The sequence below is a fragment of the Diceros bicornis genome, chromosome 22, assembly GCF_020826845.1.
Source record: "Diceros bicornis minor isolate mBicDic1 chromosome 22, mDicBic1.mat.cur, whole genome shotgun sequence".
NCBI classification, from domain to species: Eukaryota; Metazoa; Chordata; class Mammalia; order Perissodactyla; family Rhinocerotidae; genus Diceros; species Diceros bicornis.
The window spans coordinates 8465656-8487206 of NC_080761.1; the positions used below are offsets into that span (position 1 = coordinate 8465656).

At 42.4% G+C, this 21551-nt stretch overlaps 1 protein-coding gene across 4 annotated transcripts in view; it reads right to left on the reverse strand.

Moving 5' to 3' along the window:
• NTRK2 (neurotrophic receptor tyrosine kinase 2) overlaps positions 1–21551 on the reverse strand; it is a 350327-nt gene that overhangs the window by 320688 nt on the left and 8088 nt on the right. For all 4 annotated transcript variants that reach the window (XM_058565525.1, XM_058565524.1, XM_058565523.1 and 1 more), the window contains exons 2-3: positions 907–981; positions 721–792 (exon numbers count right to left, since the gene is read on the reverse strand). In XM_058565525.1, the coding sequence (XP_058421508.1) occupies positions 721–792; positions 907–981 (147 nt within the window). The remainder of the gene's footprint in view (positions 1–720; positions 793–906; positions 982–21551) is intronic.

The window sequence follows — 21551 nt, forward strand, 5'->3', positions numbered from 1 at the left end:
GGACACCAATCTGAGCTCAGGAGTGTGTAATCCTCTGTTTAACGAAGAATCCTCTCAAGAAGGCCACTATTGACTACGTGCCATCACCTAACAGAATCCAGGAGCAAACATCCGCAGAGCTCCCACTCTCCGTATTTCCATCTGGCTTCAGTCGACAGAGCATCAACATGACTTTAGGGGAAACATTTGCTATTGTTAATAATTATCTGACCTTTGGCATGTCCCATGATTGATTTTTCTTCACTTTTATCAATCATGACAGATAGCTTTGGGAAAATGAAGGTTCAAAAGAAGATCTGTTGTGGGAGGAAAAGCACTAGTAATTTTTAGTTCCCTAAAAAGGCCAAGGCCAAGTCAGCTTCTTTCAATTCACTGTTTTGATGTCTTCCAGGGAACATGTCATGATTCCAAGGAAAAGAATCAAGGACGTTGTACCAGGACATAGTTTTCACATCAGACTCCTTGCTGTTGGCCTATTGCTCCGTCCAAGATGGAAATGGCCCAGAAATTCATGAAAGGGAATAAACAGGCTGTTCTAAGTACCCCTCTGAAGCTATTCAGAAATCAAACAAAATCAAAGCTAATGTTTCTAAGCTATTATCACAACTATACTAACTTTAAAAAAGGAGGTTTAGGGCTGGAAAAGAAGGAAAATAAACAGAGGAACAAATTATTGAATAAATTGGGTCTTTGGAAACAAAAGAATCAACCTTTACTTACATGTGCTGTAAGTTGCTGTTTTTCAGAAACGCTTTATGAGCCACAAATTTTAGTCCGGAATCCACAATTGTTCTATGAAAACACATAATCACATGTATGTTAGAATTAACTGATGAATGCCAACCTGACTATAACAGAGCATAAGAAAAAGCTCTGAGGTAAGGTACCCAAGTCCTGAGTACTCACAGGTTTTTCAATCCCATGTAAGCTTCAACATCATCTTCGTTGATGATTTCTAACCTCTTCTGATTTGCAATGTAACTGCAAAAAAGCAGAGAGTTAAAGCCAGTGACTCAGAAGGTAGGAACGCACGAAAGAATGGGTAACTTCCACCCAACCTCACCAGGGTACTCAAGGAGACCCCTCCCCACCCACCCTAGCCCCACCATTTTTTTAAAATACAGCAAAGGGAGCAAAACTGAGTGCCGCTGAGAAGAAATCATGATTGATCAGGTTTCACGGTCAATGACAAGTTCACCAGGTTTCATTTTTTCTTAATGTTCAGTGTGCCTCCCCTTTCAAGGCATACACTGTGTAGGGGGGTGAAAATAAATGGAAATGCATCCACTACCTCTCAAAGGCATTTTACCCTATGGTGACAGCCACAGGGATGCTGGCGTCATCACAGGCAAGACAAATCACATCCTTCCTCACATTCCAGGAGCAGCAGTCACTCCCTCCTTTTACCTCCGAAAATACTGAAGCAGATTACCCTCCCCTTTCTCTCTCTCTCTCCCCCCCTCCATCCCTCCCTTCCTCCCCACTCTCTCTTTTCCTAGCCCAGCATCCCCTCTTTCCATCTTTGTCAGTAATAATACCAATTTTTCCTTTCAGGAAGCCCATTTCACAAACCCCACATGGCTCCAGTGCACTCCCTGTAGGAACATTCCTCTTCCCTACCCCTCGAACCCTCAAATACAGGAGTAAACTGGTGACTCTGGTTGGACAGAGAATTCCATCCCCTTGGCCATGATGACTGACTCAGAGATGTGCATGTGACCTCAACTAGACCAATGAGAATCTTCCCTGAAATTAAATAGATGAATGCCGGGACAGAGCAAGTCTCTCTCTTTCTTTGGGATCACGGCTGAAAGATTACACAGGCCTGGGGCTTCCATGGGGGATTTTTCTGCCACAAGGAAAGAGACTGTCCAAGAATGAAGTCAGCACGCAGAAGGCAAGAGAGCTAAGAGATTAAAGAGAGATAGAACCCTAAAAATGCCACTTTAGCCTCTGGATCCCTCCATCTCTGAGGTTAGATGTCACTAACAGAAGTTTGATCTGAATTTCTGTCACTTGCAAGCAATAAAATCCCTAGTACTATAAGACAAAGCTGCTAAAACTACCACCATGGAATCTCCTTGTGCTACAGTTATCTGAGTACCTCTCTATTCACTTTTCTTAGATCACAACCTCTTTAAAGACACAACAGCTGGATCTTGTTTTATAATTCTTAATATGCACCACAGCACCTAGCAAAGTACCTTGCACAAGGTAGATATTCAAAGGATGAAGGATGGGCGGATGGACAAACGGATGGATGGATGGATGGATGTATGGGCAACACTTGGAGTTCCAAAGGCACTATAGGAAGTTGTGCTAGGATGGATTTTCCCCTTTTTCAAAAAATTCAAGATACATAACATAGTTCAATTAAGACAAAAAACAAATACGTAGCCCTGCTGTTACCAAGAAGAGTCAAAATGAAAAATATAGCAACCAATGAGGGAGAAGATACAGCATCTATAACTCCCTTCTACCCGATCCAATAAAAGATTAAAAAGATATCAAGATATATGGTAAGGATTGTGGCACCCACATGTAGAAAATGAATTTTAGAAATAAATTTAGTAAATGCTCTGAGGGAACAAAATTACACTAAAGAGAAATAGTTTTAAAAGGACCCACATAAACATGGTCCCCTGTTACATAAAAAAAGCAACCTCCACGACAGCAGAGCATCTTCTGCTCAAAGATCTTGGTACTCCCTGATACCCAGGGTGTGGCACTTCATAGATGTGCAGGAAGGAGTCATTCCCTTCTATCCTTGTCCCACACACAGAAGAAAACATTTTAAGATTCCAACCTAATGCTCAAATAACAATTTTCAACATTAAGAGTTTTTATGAAATGTTTCAAAATTACCACACTTTAGGTACATTTTCCCAAGATTTTCATTCCACTAACATTTTCTATAGACACCACAGTGACCTCCCTCTTCTAAATTATCTCCCAATAAGAACTGTATTCCAGAGAATTCTAAATTTTAATGCTTTTTTTCCGTGCAACTGCAGCAAAAAAAAGGTAGATAATGTGGGCAGGGTTTCCTTTGGGGTCACAACCAGGACTTCCAGTGAAGCCTGTCCACTCCCTACAGCTGAGCAAGCGTGGTGGCTGTCACCATCCTGAAATCATCTGAGTTCTTCAACACTCTCTCCTGGCTCATCACTGCATCCTCCATGCTTACGGGCCTGACACTCAATAGGGACTTAACCAACATCTGTGGCACAGAGCATTTACCTTTAACTTTCCTTTATTTATGCCCTTTATTTTATTTTTATTTCATTTTTCATCAGATTTTTAATTTATAAACTCCCAAGTTGTATTCAATAAAATACAAAGAGCTAACCTAAATAAAACTGGAAGGCACAGAAGCAAAAAAAAGCAAGAGCAGAGATACTGCGGAGCCAGGAATTAGGTTTAAAATGCATACACTCATTCGGAAAAGGCCACAAGCTTAATTCTAAGCTTTCTAGTTACAAATGCCCAAGAAAAGAAGGAAAGGGGATCTATTCAGTCAGTGCTAAATTCATAGTGTTCATGAGATGAAAATAAGTCAGACATTAAGCAAAGCATAACTGTTCTTGGATGTAAGACCAGACAGAAGATTTTGCTGAAAACCGTCAAAAGAACCATGTGAAATTATGAAAAATGGTCACTAGAGTACATTGTTTCACTGTGGAGGGAGGAATGTACCGAATAAATAATGAATTTTTCTCCTGGTCAAAATGGAAAAACCAACAGAAGAGCTGTATTAAAAGGGGGTTATGTGCCCCTCCAGATGCCAAGAATTCCCTTTCATAAGTTACCATCTGCAGAGATGCCCACAATATGGAGGCTGGCGATAAAGTGCTCGTGAAATCTACCACTTAAGAAACTCTCCTTAGCTCCCATTAACTGAGAAATCACAGGGTTAGAATGGAAGCCAGTAAAGTTAATAACAGACAATTCACAGAGAGGAAACCTCAATGGCCAAGAAACATATGAAAAGCTGCTCACCGCACAAGGAATCTGAAATGCAAATTAAAACAAGGACATACCATTCCTCTCCCACTAGATGGACAAAATGTTTAAAGTTACAATATAAAGCATTTCTAAGGATGTGGAGGATTTCTCTTACATTGTTAGAGGGAGTATAAATTGGTACCACCACACTGAAGAGCAATTCGCTGGTATCCTGGAAAATTATAAATTGGTACTCTTTATAGCCAAGCAATTCCACTTCTGAGTATTCACCTGAGAGAAATTCTCACACATGCACCTAAGGAGACATGTACAAGAATATTCACTGTACTACGGTCAGGATCGAAAGTTGGAAACAACCCAGTGTCTCTCGATTAAGAAACAGAAAAAAATAAGGTGTGTAAAATAAACAAGTTGCACTGAACCAGATCTTTATATTTGAGCAGAAAGAGATCTTCATGCTAAGTGAGAAAGAAAAATAGCCTAAATTGCATAGTGATATGTACACATAATACAAAACAATTTATGTGAACTTTTAAAAATACACAGAAAACGATACTACATCATGTTCATAGCCAAGGATATTTGTAAAGTTATAAAAAGAAGATTGCAAGGAAGGTCACCTTGGGAAAGGAGAATAGGCCTGGGATAAAGAAACTTAAACTGTTAAAATATTTATTTATTAAATTACTAAGCTATTTATTTAAAAAGATGTAACAAAAAAGACAAAAATGTTAAAGCGTCAGTTCTGAATATAAGTACATGAAGTATTATGTCATTATATTTTTTTGAATTTTTTAACTTGATGAAGAAAAAAGAAAGAAGGAAGGAGGGAAGGGAGGGAGGGAGAGTGGGAAGGAGGGAAGGACTGAAATAGAGAAAGAGAGACAGTGAAAGCCATACAGGGGAAATGATAGCAGGGAAGCTGGACCCAGGGTGTCTCAGTTACTAGGTGGACAAATACCCCTGGGCTCAAGTTCTTGGCTCCTTGGACCACCCAAAAGGCAAACAGTCTAAAAGGCTTCTGCTCCCTGCCCCAGAGCCTCTGGACAGAAACCAGAAGACTAAGGAGCATGCTGGGCTGCCCCCTACTGGTGATTTCCACGTGCCTCTGGGAGCATCTTGCCAGGCCAGGCCTTTTGAGCTCTCCCATCTCACTGCCACTGACGAGAAAAGCAGCAGCTGTGGAGACCAGCCCAGGGTCAGGAAGGAGAGAGGAAGAGCCAGGCCAGTGCAGACAACTGGAAGATGCGGCCACAGGCAATGCGGCAGGCTTTCCCTCAGACAACCATTTCCCACCACTGCCGTCCAAGTGCCGTCCAAGTCTGAGGGCTCTTTAGTGAGTTATAAACACATCTCCAAGAAGGGCTTCATGCCCAACGGAGCAATGGGAAGGCCCAGCCTTTTGGCACAGGCCTTTCTCACGCACTCCCTCTCCATGACAACCCCTAACTCCTCTGACCTATGCCCACTGTTCTGGAAAGCTGAGGCCCCAGAGATTTTAAGGCACAAGCCATCCCCCGAGAGCCAGGTCCCAGCACTTGTCTGGCAGGAATCTCATAAACGAGTTCAGCAGAGCTTTGCTTCTTCAAGGAAAACTAAGCTTCCGCCCCTCTACCTGGCAGACATTGCCTCAGTTCTCTTTTAGGCAAGTCGGCAGCCTTTGAATAATGACAAAGAGACGTGGTGGACTTGGATTTTCTTAATTCGATACTCCTTAGGTACCTCTCTCACTTATCTCCTCGGCCTCCCAGGCTCTCTGGCCCACCCCTCCATCAGCAATCTGTCTGGAATCATAGCTGGCCGTCAACCATCCTGTTTGCCCAAATATGCCCTGCTCCTTTCTCAAATCCCTATAGAGGATTCTTGCCTGGACCTCATCTTATGAGGGTTGTTTATATTGTTGTTTTTCACTTTCACTACATTCCAAGACCACTATCTACTTCCCTAAAAGCTGGATCCCATATTCCAGGGTCTTCTCAATGAACTCACCTAAACCTATTCTGGGACCCTGCAATATCTGAAATACTGCTTGATTTGTACACGACACTCAATCCAATCAGAACATTTTTATTCCATCAGTTGGCAAGCACTTTTTTTTAGCATTTATTGTACTTCTTAACTTTGTAATTAAGTATTAGAGGGAATGTAAGTACTCTTTGTACCCACAATTGTATTTTTCTATTAACCTGACTCCCCAACTGAACTAACTCCTCAAACAGAGGGATCTTACTCATCTCACTGTGTCTCCAGTTCCCGGCACAGAGCTGCTGCTCACAGAATGTCAGCTGACTTAAAGAAATCAAACAGATCCACGGACTTTCCCCTTGGAGTCTTTATTACCCCGCTGGAAACACCAGACACATACACAGATGTGCACGAAAGATTCACAATAAATACTAAATGAAGACTGTGATAATAGAAAATAACTTCATTTATCATGTAGAAAACAAGGAAATGAAGTAAAGACAATAACAGAGGAGGATGGAGAGTCAATTTCGAAAGCAAAATTTGTCTGATCTAGAAGAAAATTTTAGATCACAAGCACACAACACACTCAATCCAATTACTTATTTATTTTTTTAAATGATTAAAAACTAATCACCCATGGAAGATGAGCATTTATTTGCCACTGGACCCCTCAGTCTCAGGAATGTTAAGGCTAGAAATGGCCTCCAAGGATCTTCAGGGCCAGCGGTCTGAACCTTGAAGGAGGTAACGCTCTCTGGGGACAGTGCTCATGGCCACTGTGTTTGCTGAGCAGAAAAGAGACAGTTCCGAGCAGAGGTGCAAGCACCTGTGGGGACACCGTGGAAGGAGCTAGAAGACATTACTGGGCAGGTCAGTGAAGGCTTAAATGGAGGTCAGGCCTTGAAGAGTGACCGGAAAGGTGACAGATACAGAATTCAAACGTAAGCGAAGTCCATGCTATTTGCCTTTTTATTTTGTATTGTCACCAAAGCTTCTCCAGTCTCAACTGACATCCAGTACCTTCACTAAGACGTTTTACTGAGGGTCAAGAATTTCCTCTCCTGAAGCTTAACAAAAAGCTCATAGGTGGCTTTTTGGAAAAAAAGAGAGAAGAGGTAATTTTAGGAAAAAATTGCAGAAATATTTTTGAAATACAGGTTCCTGGAAAGGGTGCTCATCCCATTTTGAAAGACTTCACATTGGCTTTGACAATCTACCAAGTAATTCCTCCAGGTACTCTTCCCAAGTAATAAAGACTGGTTTCTAATGCATCTTTTCTTTGTGTGTATTAGCTTAGCAGCAGTATTGCTCAAAAGTAAAATTTCCCTTTAACTTAGGCTTTATTACCTGAACTGTACTCTGGCAATACATCAAAAAGAAATGGAAACAGCAGTGAATATTTCTAATGGCCACTCTTCAAAACGGAATCATTTCCTGCTACCCTGGCCACCCCCCACCTCCACCCCCAAATAAATGTCAATACATAAATAAGCTAATAAAAGTAGATACAACTCCAACTCCACAAGAGATTGCCATGTGTGTCCAGGCTTACAGCCATGGGCAGCAGCATTTCAGCTCTGACGCAATCCTCTCTGCGCTAAGATTCCCATCATAGGGAATATAATAATCCTTTTAAAAAAATGCCCTTTTTCCCTGAGTCCACAACCAGGTAGCTTCAGTTTCTCGGCAAAATGCTGAGAAAGAGTTTTGAAAGTCAATCCATGACGGGCCAAAGCAGGACTCAAAATGGGAATCTGTCAGTCCATTGCTCCATTCTTAAGAGAGGGTACCTCACCCCAGCTGTGAAGACACAAATTAGAGAACACCAAACAAGCATGCTCAGAACCTGAATTCAAACAACACACCAGCGCATGCTATTTAGCATCGGCATTTCCACCTTCCTTTTGGCCCTGGGCATAGAAGTAGCACAGTAAGTCCCTTTAATGGAGGACTAACTATGTGCCAGGCACAAGGGGCTCAGAGATTGTCTCCCTTAACACAACAATGCTACCAGGAGAGCGCTGTGATTCTTTCCACTTTCAAAAGAGGAAACTGAGGTCCAACCAGGCCAGGTCACTTCCCCAACGTCACATAGCTCCCCAATCGGGAGTTGAAGCCAGATCTGCCTCCTCTGAAGTCTGAGCTCGTAGCCACTATGTCACACCACTAGGATTGTGGACTTGTAAATCCCGCACCTTTGATAAAGAATAATTTCTAAAATTTCTGCAAAATGGATCTTTACAAATAATCACGGTCTAAAAACAATAGTCATGAAAAGGAATGAGGACATTTTACAGGATGTTGTGATGTATTATATCTAGATAGAGCTAATAGGAGATAAATAAAACATCTTCCTCAGATTCTTATACAATGCCAAACTCAGAGACTGCAGCTTTCTAGAATAGCCCAAATACCCTGGGAAGTTAAGAATATAAGTGCCTGGAAACTAAGAAGTGGCATGGTGGAGGGATAAACACACTCCACTAGCTTCACCTCTTACAGCCCTGTGACCTGGGGCAAGTCCCTATGCCTCAGTTTCCTCATCTGTAAAATGAGGTGACAAGAGTAACCGCCTCAGGGGGTCGTTGGGAAATTAGAAAACTGTCCTAGCAAATACGAGGACCTCAATTAATGCTAGTTATTATTAACAATGAGGAGAAGACCGAGGTTTAAGGCCAGGCTTGGTCACTGGCTGATGATCTTAATCTCACCTTACCTCCAGGGACCACATCTGTGGAAGAGGAAACTTGGACTTGACAATGTCTCAGTTCCCTTCAGCACAAAATTATAAGAAAGCTTTAACAAAATATTATGAAGAAAAAATTACACTCTCGGTTTCTCTATAAGTATTTACATAAAATTTTTATCCTCCTCTATCAACAAGGTGGTTCTCAACAAGGAACACCACAGTTTATAACCAGAAAAATTAATTATGAAAAAAAACTTAAACTTGGCTTTCTCCATAAACACATCAGTCTCCACCAGGAAAATATAAGTTTAATTTGTCTTCTGAGCATAGTCTCCCATGCAGACTTAGGATTGGACCCCAGTCTACAAATAATGTGATATGTAAACCATATAAACTGATCAACCAGAAATCACAATGACAGCAAGTAACCTGGATCTAGTCAACACAGGGTCTTTTATTTTTTTTATATTTTCTTATTAGTCACTAACTTCTCCAAATGGGAAGATTTCACATTTTAAAAATCTGAACTTCTATATTCTCTTAAAAAAACCCAGAAGGTCCACCAAACTGGACTAGCATTTCTTCCTGGCAACAGTCAGGGCAAGTTCAGTAACATTGCCCCTGGGGGTTTGGAGCACATTTCCAGTTGGTCACATTCCTGACTGACCTTGGCTATTTCACTGGCCCACGGAAAGATTCTATGACACCTGACTTAAATCTTGCTTGTAATTTCCTCTGAGACTTCAATCTTCCAATTGTTCTTCTGAACAGATAAGTCATCTCCATGCACAGAGGTCCCTGAAATAAGTCTCATCAAATAAAATGACACAGAAGTCACAATAAAAATACCTCACTTTTTAAAAAAAGTTACTTCTACCTGTTCCAGAAGCTTTAGAAGCTTCCTCTGTTGCTAAAAACTAACTAAAACTGATACAGACATAGTTGAGTATAATTTCATACTTGCTACAGTGGTAAATAAATCCCTAGGAAGAGCAAAGGATGTGTTTTTTCCTGACAAAAAATCATTTTCCTTCTGACTAATTTACTTAATATCGTTATATATTTCACATTAGGTCTCAAATCTTTCAATAGGTCTCAATAACCTGCCACAGTAAATGGAAAGACAAGTAACTAACCATGTACCATGACATAGTTTCACAATATTAAATGAAGAGCCCCAGGAAGGAAATGGTCCTGATACCAAACTCCCGTCAAGAAGGAGGCTTAAGTTATGTTTAAGCCAAAATTTTTGTTTTGGGCAAGTGCTCTCTAACATCAGTCAATATGAAACCACCAGAAACATGAGTCAGCCCACTGGGTAACTTGAGGTACGCTCCACAGCTAATTCATCCTGGCAGGCCCATGAGGGGCCATCCCTCTCAGAGTTGGGGGCACCCCAGGAGCCTGAGGGGGCGTCTGGTCACACCTGCTCCTAACAGCTTCTAGGCTAAAACCATCTCTGCTGTGCTCTGCGGGTGGAACTCTGCAGTCTCAAACAAGCATCTGTCCAAGTTCTGGGGCAGTCAAAGGCGCTGCTTCCCCCAGCAAGCCTGGACCTGCCCGCTGGTGCCTCCGCAGCTCATCGAGTCCGCAGTCAGGGTGGCTTCCACCTGGATGAGCACGTGGGCCAGGGTGTTTGGTCTTTGTAAAACGATGTCAGCCTCACCATCTGCCTGTCTGGTTTCCAAGGAGGACGGATCTGGCCTTAACCAGCAACAGAGATTAAAATTTTCCAGGCCCTAGTCAGAGAGGACAACCTCAAATCATCTAGTCCAGCTTCTAGCAAAGCCTGGTTCAGCAAAGGATATGTGGGGATGGGAGACAAAGATCCTGAGTTGTGTTTTATAATTACAGCACAGGGGAATTAAATTCTTGGACCACTTTAGCCTCCTTGCAGAATTCATGCCGTGTCGCTTCCCCCAACTTCCGCTGGCTCTCTCAGTAAGAAGAAAATGAAATCTACTTCTGCATTTTTCATAAAAGCTGTGAATTACATCACTCATTGTCCCTGCAATAGAAATTCCTGTCAGAACACAGTGCCAGACAAAGCTATGTTCCTGTGGAATTAGTAGGCATTCTCCTTCCTAATAATGAGTTTCTCTTTTCACTGAGGACAAATGTTGCGCTCAATTACAGCAACTATGTCAACTGTTAGAGTCAGTTCTAGAGAGTTCTAGTCTCTTTTTTTATTCCTCATTCCCTCCCTCTCATTTTTACCTTATTAACCTTATTGCGTAAAATAATTATCAGTTATTCAAAGATTGATGATAAATTGATTACTTGTAACATTTCTAATAGTCATTCGATACAAATTAAGTGGTCATTATGACCCACACGCTGATACTATAAAATTATCTTTTAGTTGTTTTCAAGAAATGAGTTAGTAAATCATTGCATCCATTATTTTTTGTGTTTCAGAGTGATTGTTCATAAAAAAGCAAAATCTTCTTGCAACTCCAACCCAACACAAAATTATCTCTTTTAAAATATGTCTTTTTCTCTTTCCCTGTTATTTCAGACAGATCAATGTTTCACTGAGGACCAGGGGAGAAGAACTTCCCATGATTAGCCCCTGCCTTAAGAAGTCTAAGAAGCGTTCAAGTCAACACTTATCACAGGAGAACATGGTTTTGTAAGCCTTTGGCCCCCAGTCAGGCCAAATCATTCCATACAAAGAGAATTTTTGGAAATAATATTTCTGCTCCAATTCAGGACAGATCACGCATGGTGCAGAGAAAAATGAGCATCAGGTAAAATGGCAAGAAAAGAGAATGATTCGAGTGGTAAGATTTTAGGATCTCTGTGAAGATTTTGGCACAATTTTGCAGCCAACATTTGTGGGCTGTGGGAGTAAGGAGAGTGAGAGAACGTGAGGAACACTTCATTTTATCTTCACTTGTTTCCCTTCATATGGTAACCTTCAGTAACTTTTACAGAAGGCTAGCGATCACTTTCTTTGCAGTTAAACTACAAAGATGCTGGTGGAAAGGGATCCCAGTCATAAGTGGTCGTGTAAGGCCACCATAAAGAGAAGATATTTTGCAGAAAGAAAGTGTGAGTGCATCTAAAAATCCTAAACAAATCTCTTATAAAAACTTTTAATCCAAGTAATACATCACTGTTCAAAAGGATGCAAATTTTGAGATACTAGAGTAGTCAAATTCACAGAGACTGAAAGTAGAATGGTAGTTGCCAGGAGCTACGGGGAGAGGAATGGGCAGTCGTCGTTTAATGGGTACAGAGTTTCAGTTTTGCAAGATGAAAAGAGTTCTGGAGATGGATGGTGGTGATGACTGCACAACGATGTGAACATACTTGATAACACTGAACTGCACATTTAAAAATGGTTAAGATGGTAAATTGCATGCTATGTATATTTTACCAGAATTTAAAAACAAAGAAAAAAAAGACATATTTTGTAAAGCCCTTGCAATTAATGAGTAAGAAAGACAGTTAAAAGAGAAAATGGAGTACAAAGTGACTGATAAACTCCAGTCAGGGGAACTGTTGTAAACAACCTAATAAATAAAATGGAACAGGACTATCAAGCAAAATAAAGTTGCAGAACAAAGACCGTGACCTGAATAACTGTGGCTAAATCTGACCCACGACTGCTTAGCACACAAATGGTCAACATCCCAATCAGCTGAGCACGCCAGGTCCCACAACATGAGAGTAATGAAGAGAACCAACGCCCTTTTACATCTGTCCTCAACCCCAGCGCCTGTCCAGTGCCATACTCAAGGCAGATTCTTTTGCTTTCTTGTCCTCACGCCGCTCTACAAAGTCTACTTTCCTTCAAAATATAGTTGAGGATAGTCACACAAAATAAAAACTAACAGCCGAGTTCTCATTTTGTGTTGCGCACTGGTGTGAATATTTTACATGCATCAGCTCATTTTAACCTCGCAGAAACCCAAACAGAAAGGTTTTATTACGGTCCTTTTTTCATAGCCGGGGGAACTGAGACACAGAGAGAACTTTAATAACTAGTCCAAAGTAGCAGAGACAGACAGCTTCATAGGGGGGCTGTTAACCCACCCAGTATCCTGCCTCACGACCTGTATCACTCCCCCACACAAACTCCCAAAGAAAATGACAAATTAATTCGTTGATCCACCTATGCACAGAAATTGACGTATTCAGTGATTTTTCAATTCAGAAAAAAAAAATAATGAGGAAAGGAAACTTTTAGGCACAGTTTTCACAATCCCAGGATCCTGCTGGGGTGCCAGTTAAAAAAAAACTATTCATCCATAATGAGCTGTTTCTTAAAATATTATATTCAGATATAAACCTTTCAGGAGTAATAGTAAAATCTGTATGGGGAAGAGAGAAAGGTGGAAACTCATAGCTGCTAATGTTTAACAATCCCCACTAACTGCTGGGGGCAGATCTGTGCTTTGCTGATCCATCTGTGTCTGTGAAATCACAAAATTTGTTGTAATACAAATCAGGGGAGGAATCCTGCACATGCTGTCCTTCTGGTAAACACGGACCCCCATGCTTGAGAATTTCCCTGAAGAGAGGGGGGCACTGCAATGGGAGGAGAGTCTGGTAGCCTGGCCACCCCACTGCATGCTCCCAGGGCATAAGCCCTGCACTTCCTCTGTTCCAGAACATCATCATAGCTCAAAACTATGATGATGCAGAGGCCAGATCCACAAGGCAGAGGCCCAAACAGCCTTGTCCCTAGGGCCCTTAGCTCTGGGCAGTGGGCCCAGGCATGTTAGAGGCCCTCACTCTGGTACTTTTCCAGCCAAGTTCCTCCGTATGAGGCAAGGAGTCTACTGGGCCAACAGGCTGCTCCTACCTGGAAATCACACCTTCCTTCTTGACCTAGTAGGATCCCAGAATTCCCTACCCAAAGGCCCTGAGCCCACTCCCAGGGCCTGTGCAGGCCTTTTCTATGAGTCTGTCCTCCTGAGGCTGTGCCATGCTATAGATGTGCATGCCCCTAGGGACAATGGTGTGGGGGAGGGAGAGGTCCAAGGCTGCTGTCTGTGTTGCTGTTGATGGAGTTCGGATGTGTAGGCTGGAATGTCTACACAGCTTTGAGAGAGAAGAGTGGGAGTGATCTGACTGGGGAACTCCACTGATGACCTTCAAAAGGTCATATAGGGGCCGGCCCTAAGGCCTAATGGTTAAGTTTGGCACGCTCCTCTTTGGCAGCCCCAGGTTCAGTTCCTAGGTGCAGACCTACACCACTCGTTGGTGGCCATGCTGTGGCGGCGACCCACATACAAAATAGAGGAAGACTGGCACAGATGTTAGCTCAGGGTGAATCTTCCTCAGCAGAAAAAAAAAAAAGGCCATACAAGTGGTAGGAGTTGGCCTAAGTCTTGTAACCCAGGATCCAGAAAAGTGCAAGGTAGGAAGACATGTTCAAAACAAATTTATTGATGGACTAATTGACTAAATGAATGAAAGAAGTGATCAATCAATCAACATATACATGTATAAACAGTCAATTCCTATCCTCCATTTCAGCTATCCATGGGAAAAGATAACTTTGTCAATAGAATATCTATTGCTCTCTGAACTGTTCCTGCATAGATATAAAATACAATGAAAGGAGAGTGATGACAGAGTGGATTCTAGGCTAGGCTGGGGTGCGGGGGACCAAAGGCTCAATGGCTCCCTCAAGGGACCAGGCAGTTAAGTTCCAGAAGACACTTCTTACTGGTGAGAGGGCAATTCCCTGAAAGAATAAATGAGATGGCTAGGAAGTTAAACCCCAGATGGTCACCCAGGCTTACCATGAGAGCCAGTGACTCAAGACAAAATAAGACTCTTCTCATCAGAGTTAAACGTTGTATGTTGGTTCCATAACGCCCATTCTTTTTTTTTTTTTTGTAAGGGAGACGAGCCCTGAGCTAACATCCGATGCCAATCCTCCTCTTTTTTGCTGAGGAACACTGGCCCTGGGCTAACATCCGTGCCCATCCTCCTCTACTTTATATGGGACGCCGCCACAGCATGGCTTAACAAGTGGTGCATGGGTGCACGCCCAGGATCCCAACTGGCGAACCCCAGGCCGCCACAGCAGAGGGCGCGCACTTAACCGCTTGCGCAACTGGGCCAGCCCCTATAATGCCCATTACTTTTTAAAAATTAACTTTCAAAATACACTAAGAGTCTAAACTATATTCATTTGTATGTACATTATGAACATACTGCATAGTGTAAACGTAAATAAATGGATGTTATTTATCTCAAGGGAGAAATATCTTTTTGGATTATTCAACACAATCTGTTCACCTATACACTTCCCCACTCTATTTTTAAAAGCTTTCCAATCTCATATGTCTATCAGTTGTTTTATGATCAATTTTTCAAACTATCAAAATTTCTACTGAGCTGGATACCGTTAATTATTATAAATATAAAAGAAGCCCCACCAAACATTCACAGGATCAGCCCAACACACCTTGATTGCAAAGGCACAAAGTCTGTGCATCAGATGGCACATCCAACTGGACCTGACACACCATCTTTTTATACTCCTGATGTCTGTGGTTCTTTAAGGAAAATGAACAGTCTACCAACCCTACTACAAGAAGCATAAATCACATCTGAAACCACACACCAGAACCCCAGAACTGCGTTTAAGTGAAGCACCACAAATGCAGTCGCAGGGAAAACTGCATTGATCCACGGGGACAGCATTATTAGCTCTTACACAACAGAAAAGGCACAAACCTTTCTCATTAGACCTATCTGTTTGCTGGAGATCAGACGTCCCTGGAACGATTCTTTTTCCTGGATTTACCTCTGTTGTTGAGCTGGCCTGTTGTGCATCTCTCTTCATCTGCTTGCCCTCATCCTCCCCTCTCTGCCCTATCCCTTCTTCCTGTTGGGTATGTAATCAGCCTGCCTCATCAAAGCTTTGCCTTTCTTCCTTTCCAGCTACGCTATATCCCTACAATGAATCAATTTCTTACTGTGCATGAACCAACGTTGTGCTATTTAATTCCACAAAGGTTATTTATTTAAACAAACATCTTAACCTGATGGCTTTAGAACAGTCATATCTAGAAATTTACATATTGATGGCCCAAAGAACAATACTCTTATTTGGAATTCTAGATGATAGACCAGTATGGGAGTGCACGTGTGTGTCCACACGTATGTGTATAATGTGGAGATCTGGGACATTGTTCTGGGTGCTGGGGAAGAGCAGTTAACAAGATCCGCATGGTCCCTGCCTTCATGCCGACGGTATTCTAATGGCGTGTACAGACAGGTAGCCAGGCATGCATTTACGATGCTAAGTGACCCACGCTAGGATTGAGAAACATGGGAGGCTATGAGAGAGCCTGGTGGAGACACACAGCCCAGTGGTAGGACGGCCAGTGTGTAGCCTGGGAGGTAAGTGAGAGGACAGCTCAGCAGGGGAAGTGAAAGCTCAGAGTGGATGTATCATCTCATCGAAGAAAAGGAGAGGCAAGAAACGGGGCTAGAGCTTTGAACCGGAGGATGCAGGGCTTTAAGACTCGTTTAAATATATAAATGTAATGCTATCTTAATTTAAAACACCAATATAATGTGGAGCTAGGCAAGCAATTCCTAGAATTCATATGGAAAAATTATCATGCGAGAATAACCCTGAAAATTCTGAAAGAAGAGATGAGTGATTGAGACCAATACATCAAGTAGAAAAAAATAACGACATGAAGTTTTAGGAGATAAAAAGTTTAGCGCTGGCATGTAAATAGACAGACTGATTAACAGAACAGGGTAGATCCCAAAATAGGACCAAATACAAAGGTGATCTTTGTCTATAACCAAATTGTTATTTTAAATTAGCGAGGAAAAGGTAGACATATAATCAACTGTGTCAAGAGATTTGATTAGCTGATTGGCTGTCTTGAAAAGATAATAAAACAATTTTTTTTTGCTACTTCACTCCTTATATTTTAAAAACTCAGATGAGGTGAAGCTTTAAATACAAAAGTATGAAGTAGTAAAAGTAGTGGAAGAAAATATAGGAGACTTAATTTACACTCCTCTTAGCTATATTTACAACATAGAAGCCATAAAGGAAATAATAAATTTTACTACAAAAATAATTTTGTTCTGTGTTACCACAAAAAGGAGAAGAAGAAGAAATATCATAATCAACATCAGAGGACAAGCAAAACATTAGGCAAAGTATAAATTTTCTTTTTGTTAAATAGATTTTATGAATCAATTTTTTGAAAAGGCCACCAACGCAATAGAAAAAAATAGCTAAAGGATATGACAACGTAGTTCACTGAAAAAGAAATACAGATGACTTACGTACATATAAAAAGACTTTCAACCTGGATCATAATTACAGAAATGCAAAATAAAACAACGGTGAAGACCATTTCCCAGGAGTCTGACTGACAAGGGTCAAAAGGTTTGATAACAAATAGTATTGGCTTAGCTGTAGAAAAACAGACGCTTCCAGTTTGGGTGGGAGAATAAAATGAGGCGATCTCTTTGCAAGACAACTTGGCAATATCTATCAAAGTCACGAATGTCTTGCAAATGTCTCTGCAATTCAAATTCTAGAAACTTTTCTTATAGATAAAATCATGCATGTGTGTAAGAACTTGCACACAAGGTTGTTCAAAAGGAGGCCAGTAGAATACAGTCTATTCATTCAATGGATTACTGTGTGGCTGTGAAAAAAATAAGGTTGGTGTACCTATGCTGATATAAAAACATTTTTAAGATACATCATTAAGTAAAAAAACACCAAGATACAGAACAGTGGTATAGCATGTCCTCATTTTCATACAAAAGAAAAAGACATACATATGTATTCATGTGTGTGAAGCAACCGTTTCTGGAGGCAGATACACGCAACTAAAATCAAAGTTGCTACTGGAGAGGGGGGCTGAGGAGTTGGAGGGTTGCAATCCGTGATGGAGGGAGACTAACATTTCATGATACACTCCTTTGTGCTGTTTGCATTTCTCACCACATTCAAATATTACTTTTTTAAAAAGTTAATTTCTAATAAAATTCCATACGATAAAATTAATGCACTTCAAAGAAAAGATGTGCAAAATCACTTTAAGGAGTCTGAAAGGATCCCAGGCTTGAGCAAAGCTTGGCTAAAGGCACTAACCTTTCCAAAGAAAGAATGTGTCAATCAGAATTGGTGCCGGGCAGTGAATGAAAGAGAGAAAAAGGAGTGTCCATCCAGGGGACACACGTCTGGGCCAAAGTACTTCAAGTTCTGCACTCCCTTTGTGAAGGCTCTCCCATTATGGAGATGGATGCCTCGGGCAAGCTTAGCTTAATGCCATTTAACATTTTAAATGAAGAATTAAGTGCCCTTGCTCCAATTCCAAGATCACCAAGCAAGCTTCCAGTTATAATTTGTTCTCCTTTATAGATCTGATGGTGTAGAAAGCAACTGTTATGCTGATCTGTGTATTTGCGGTTCTGTGTGATAGTTATATGCCTCGCTATACAGCAATATAGTGACAATCTGGTTTTGTTTTTTTAAAACTAAAAAAAGGAACAAAACTTTGGACTTTATTTTAAGAGACAAAGGGAGCCACAGGGCAATCAGAAGCAGTGACATAAGATCAGCATTTTAGAAAGACCACTCCAGCACAGTGGCATATGGGTAGAGAGAGGGCAAGGCTGGAGGCGAGGATGCCAAGGAGGAAGCAGCTACAGTATTTTAGGCAAAAATTATGGCAGAAGGAATTAATTCTTTTGTTTTTGTAAGTACTTGTTTGACATTCGTTTCCCCTCCCAGACTGCAAGCTTGGTGAGCAGAGATCAGATCAGTCTTTCTCACCACCACATCCCAAGTACTTATCATGACACAGAGCACAGCCCAATGGATATTTGTTGAGAGAGAGAGAGAACGAGAGAAAGAAAGAAAAGAAGGCAGTAGAGATTTAAAAAATTGAACAAATTTAAGAAATTTGGAAATTTATGAAAATGAATCAGCAAGATTTGGTAATTGAATGAACATAGGGGTTAAAGAGGGGGAGGAGGCAAGGTTCCTGGCATATATTGCCAAGTGGACGGTGTGCCATCCATTAAGACAGGAAACACAGGAGATGGATTTGGAGTGAGGATGATGAATTTAATTTAGAAATGTCGAGTGTGACACACTATGACATATCCAAGAGGAATGGTCATAGGCAGCTGGGCACATGAGCCCAAAGGTCATCACTGATAGTTGATGGGAACATAGATTAGGACATCATCAGCATGCAGAAGGCAACACAAGTCACGGACAAGGGTGACGTCACCCAGGGATAGCCCAGAAAGAGAAGCAGCCCTAGGACAGAAGCCCAAGAGACATCAACTTTTGGGGGCACAGGAAAGGGTGCCAACAAGTCAGCCTAAGCAGCAGCAGCGAGAGGGACTGGGAGAAAGCAAGGAGAGTGCAGTGACACCGAGGCCAAAGGAAAAGGATGCTTCAGGAGGAAGGGCGTGAGAAATGAGGCCAAGTTCTGTTACAAAGTAAGTAAGAGAAGGACAGAGAACTATGCCTTGGATTTAGCCCCGGGAAGGTCTTTGGAGACAGTGGAGGAGAGTGAGTTCAAGGATGCAGAGGACTGAGGCTAGATTAGAAGGTGAGGAAACAGACATCATGAATACAGACCAGTCTTCTCAGGTCAAGCTTTGAAGGGAGAGGGGAAAGGGCAGAGACTACAGATGATGGAAGGAGAGGGAGGCAACGGTGCTAAAGGAAAACTGTTCGAGGATGGGAGAGACCTGGTTCTGCTTAAACTCCAATATTTACAAGAGAAAGAGACTGAAATACAGGTGAGAGAGGGAAAGTCACTGACAGAGACAAGTTTAAGAGGATGGGATCTGTACAGACGTGGAGTGATTAGCTTCAGCCAAAAGGCACTCCAGGGGGCTGGCCCGGTGGCGCAAGCGGTTAAGTGCGCGCGCTCCGCTGCGGCGGCCCGGGGTTCGCTGGTTCGGATCCCAGGCGCGCACCGACGCACTGCTTGGCAAGCCATGCTGTGGCGGCGTCCCATATAAAGTGGAGGAAGATGGGCACAGATGTTAGCCCAGGGCCGTCTTCCTCAGCAAAAAAAGAGGAGGATTGGCGGATGTTAGCATAGGGCTGATCTCCTCACAAAAAAAAAAAAAAAAAGGCACTCCAGCCCTTCCATCCTGATGGAAGGGAAAGGCTGGTTTCAGGGGCAGGCAGCTTGCTCACATGGAATAGGAGTAGATGAGGCCACAGAACATCACAAATTTTTGAGAGAGAGGAAATAACAAAACTCAGCTGGGTGATTGCTATCACAGGAAGTAGGGACTGGGGATTGTTCACATCCAGTCTACACATCTACGCCTTTCACTATTAAATGGTGAAAACTATGCACAATTGGGAGGAAGCACTCTATAAATGGCCCCATGGCTGGCTGAGGCTGAAACAATCACCATATAAATGTGGGTTTTAGCCTCAGGTGCACTGACTGTCCTTATCACATTATAAAAATTAGATGTTTATGCATCTGTCTCTCCCATTAGATATTAGCTACTCAGGAGCTCCTTGCCTCAGTACAGTAACTTATTTGTCTGTGGCATCCCAGTGTCCTCAATAAACACTAGTTGAACTGAACTAATGGTTGCATGAAGTTTGAATTAGATGGCAGGCAGCCCACATGACAATTGGGAAACACGCGGTAAACTATTCCAGCCAGGATGAAAGGAAAACTCGATGGGGGCAGAAAGATGAGATCTGATTTTGGTGCAAGCTCTTGTTTTGGGGTTCTCAGAAGGTGGAGACTGGCCAAAGAGGCAAGCCAGTTAGAAATCCCTCCAGAGCACCATCCACAGAAATGGACCAAGAGTGGGCTGAAAATGTCAGAACACACACACCATGACAGGTGTTCTGATCAGACACGACCCTGTGGATTAGCGGATACAATTACTGAGACTGCAGGTACACAGGACATATTAAGAATACTATCTCAGGAAAAAAGTTAAAGTTTGCTTCAATTAGTGGGAAACCATGGGAGCACTGCCAACCCAAGATGGCAAGGGGCAAGGCAACCTGCAAAGCCATCGGACCTCAACTGTGGAGTTGGATTTAGAGAAAACTCACAGATAGAACTGCTGCTGCTTAAGCTACCAAGGGAACTGCTGCAAGCTCTATGTCGGCCCCAGGGGAGGAGGCAAAGGTGAATTCCAGAACAGAAAAGGAAACACTAGCGCCCACGGCTGACTGATTCAGAACCATGGAGCCTTTCAGGGGTTAGCATCCATCCAAGTCCCAATCTCTTCCTTCAAGGAGGAAACTCTGGCTGGTGAGATTAAACAGCTCCCCCAGGATCCCAGGTTCTGATACTGTGAGAGTGTGGATATGAACCCCACCTCCCATCTCCCCACCCAGAGCTCCTTTCAGTTACACCAGGTTCCTATACATTGTTGCCTCTCTGATGGTATTAACCTTATCAAGCTAGGTTCAGTGGGAATGAAGGTGGTCGACCCATAGGTCCTACAACCCAAGATTTCTTTACAATCTGTTAAAGGGGCTTTGGAGCCAGACAGATGCCTGTTTGAGAGTGTGTGTGTGTGTGTGTGTGTGTGTGTGTGTGTGTGTGTGAGTTGAGGGCAGTGGAGAGGGGGATAAGAAACACCACTAGAAACAGAGGAAGGAGACTGAAGAGTGACAAGGGGAAAAGGCCAAATGCAGGAATGCAAGGGAAGCATCCCAGGAGCAGAATCTTCCATGATACTCTTTGAGTTTGGGGTGGCAGAAGCAGAGCCCTGAAGTGAGGCTGTGGGCAGACTAAGAAGAGTGTTGTGGTTTGGGTTTGGTTGGGTCTTTTGGAGAGAAGTGCTTGTTTTTTTATCAGACCTTGCCAGAGAACTTAGCGGCCTTCACATCAAGTTCTCTCACCCACCACTCCCCACCCCTGCACACACGAGTAAACCAAGGCCAGAGAAGGGAAGTGAGCTGTCC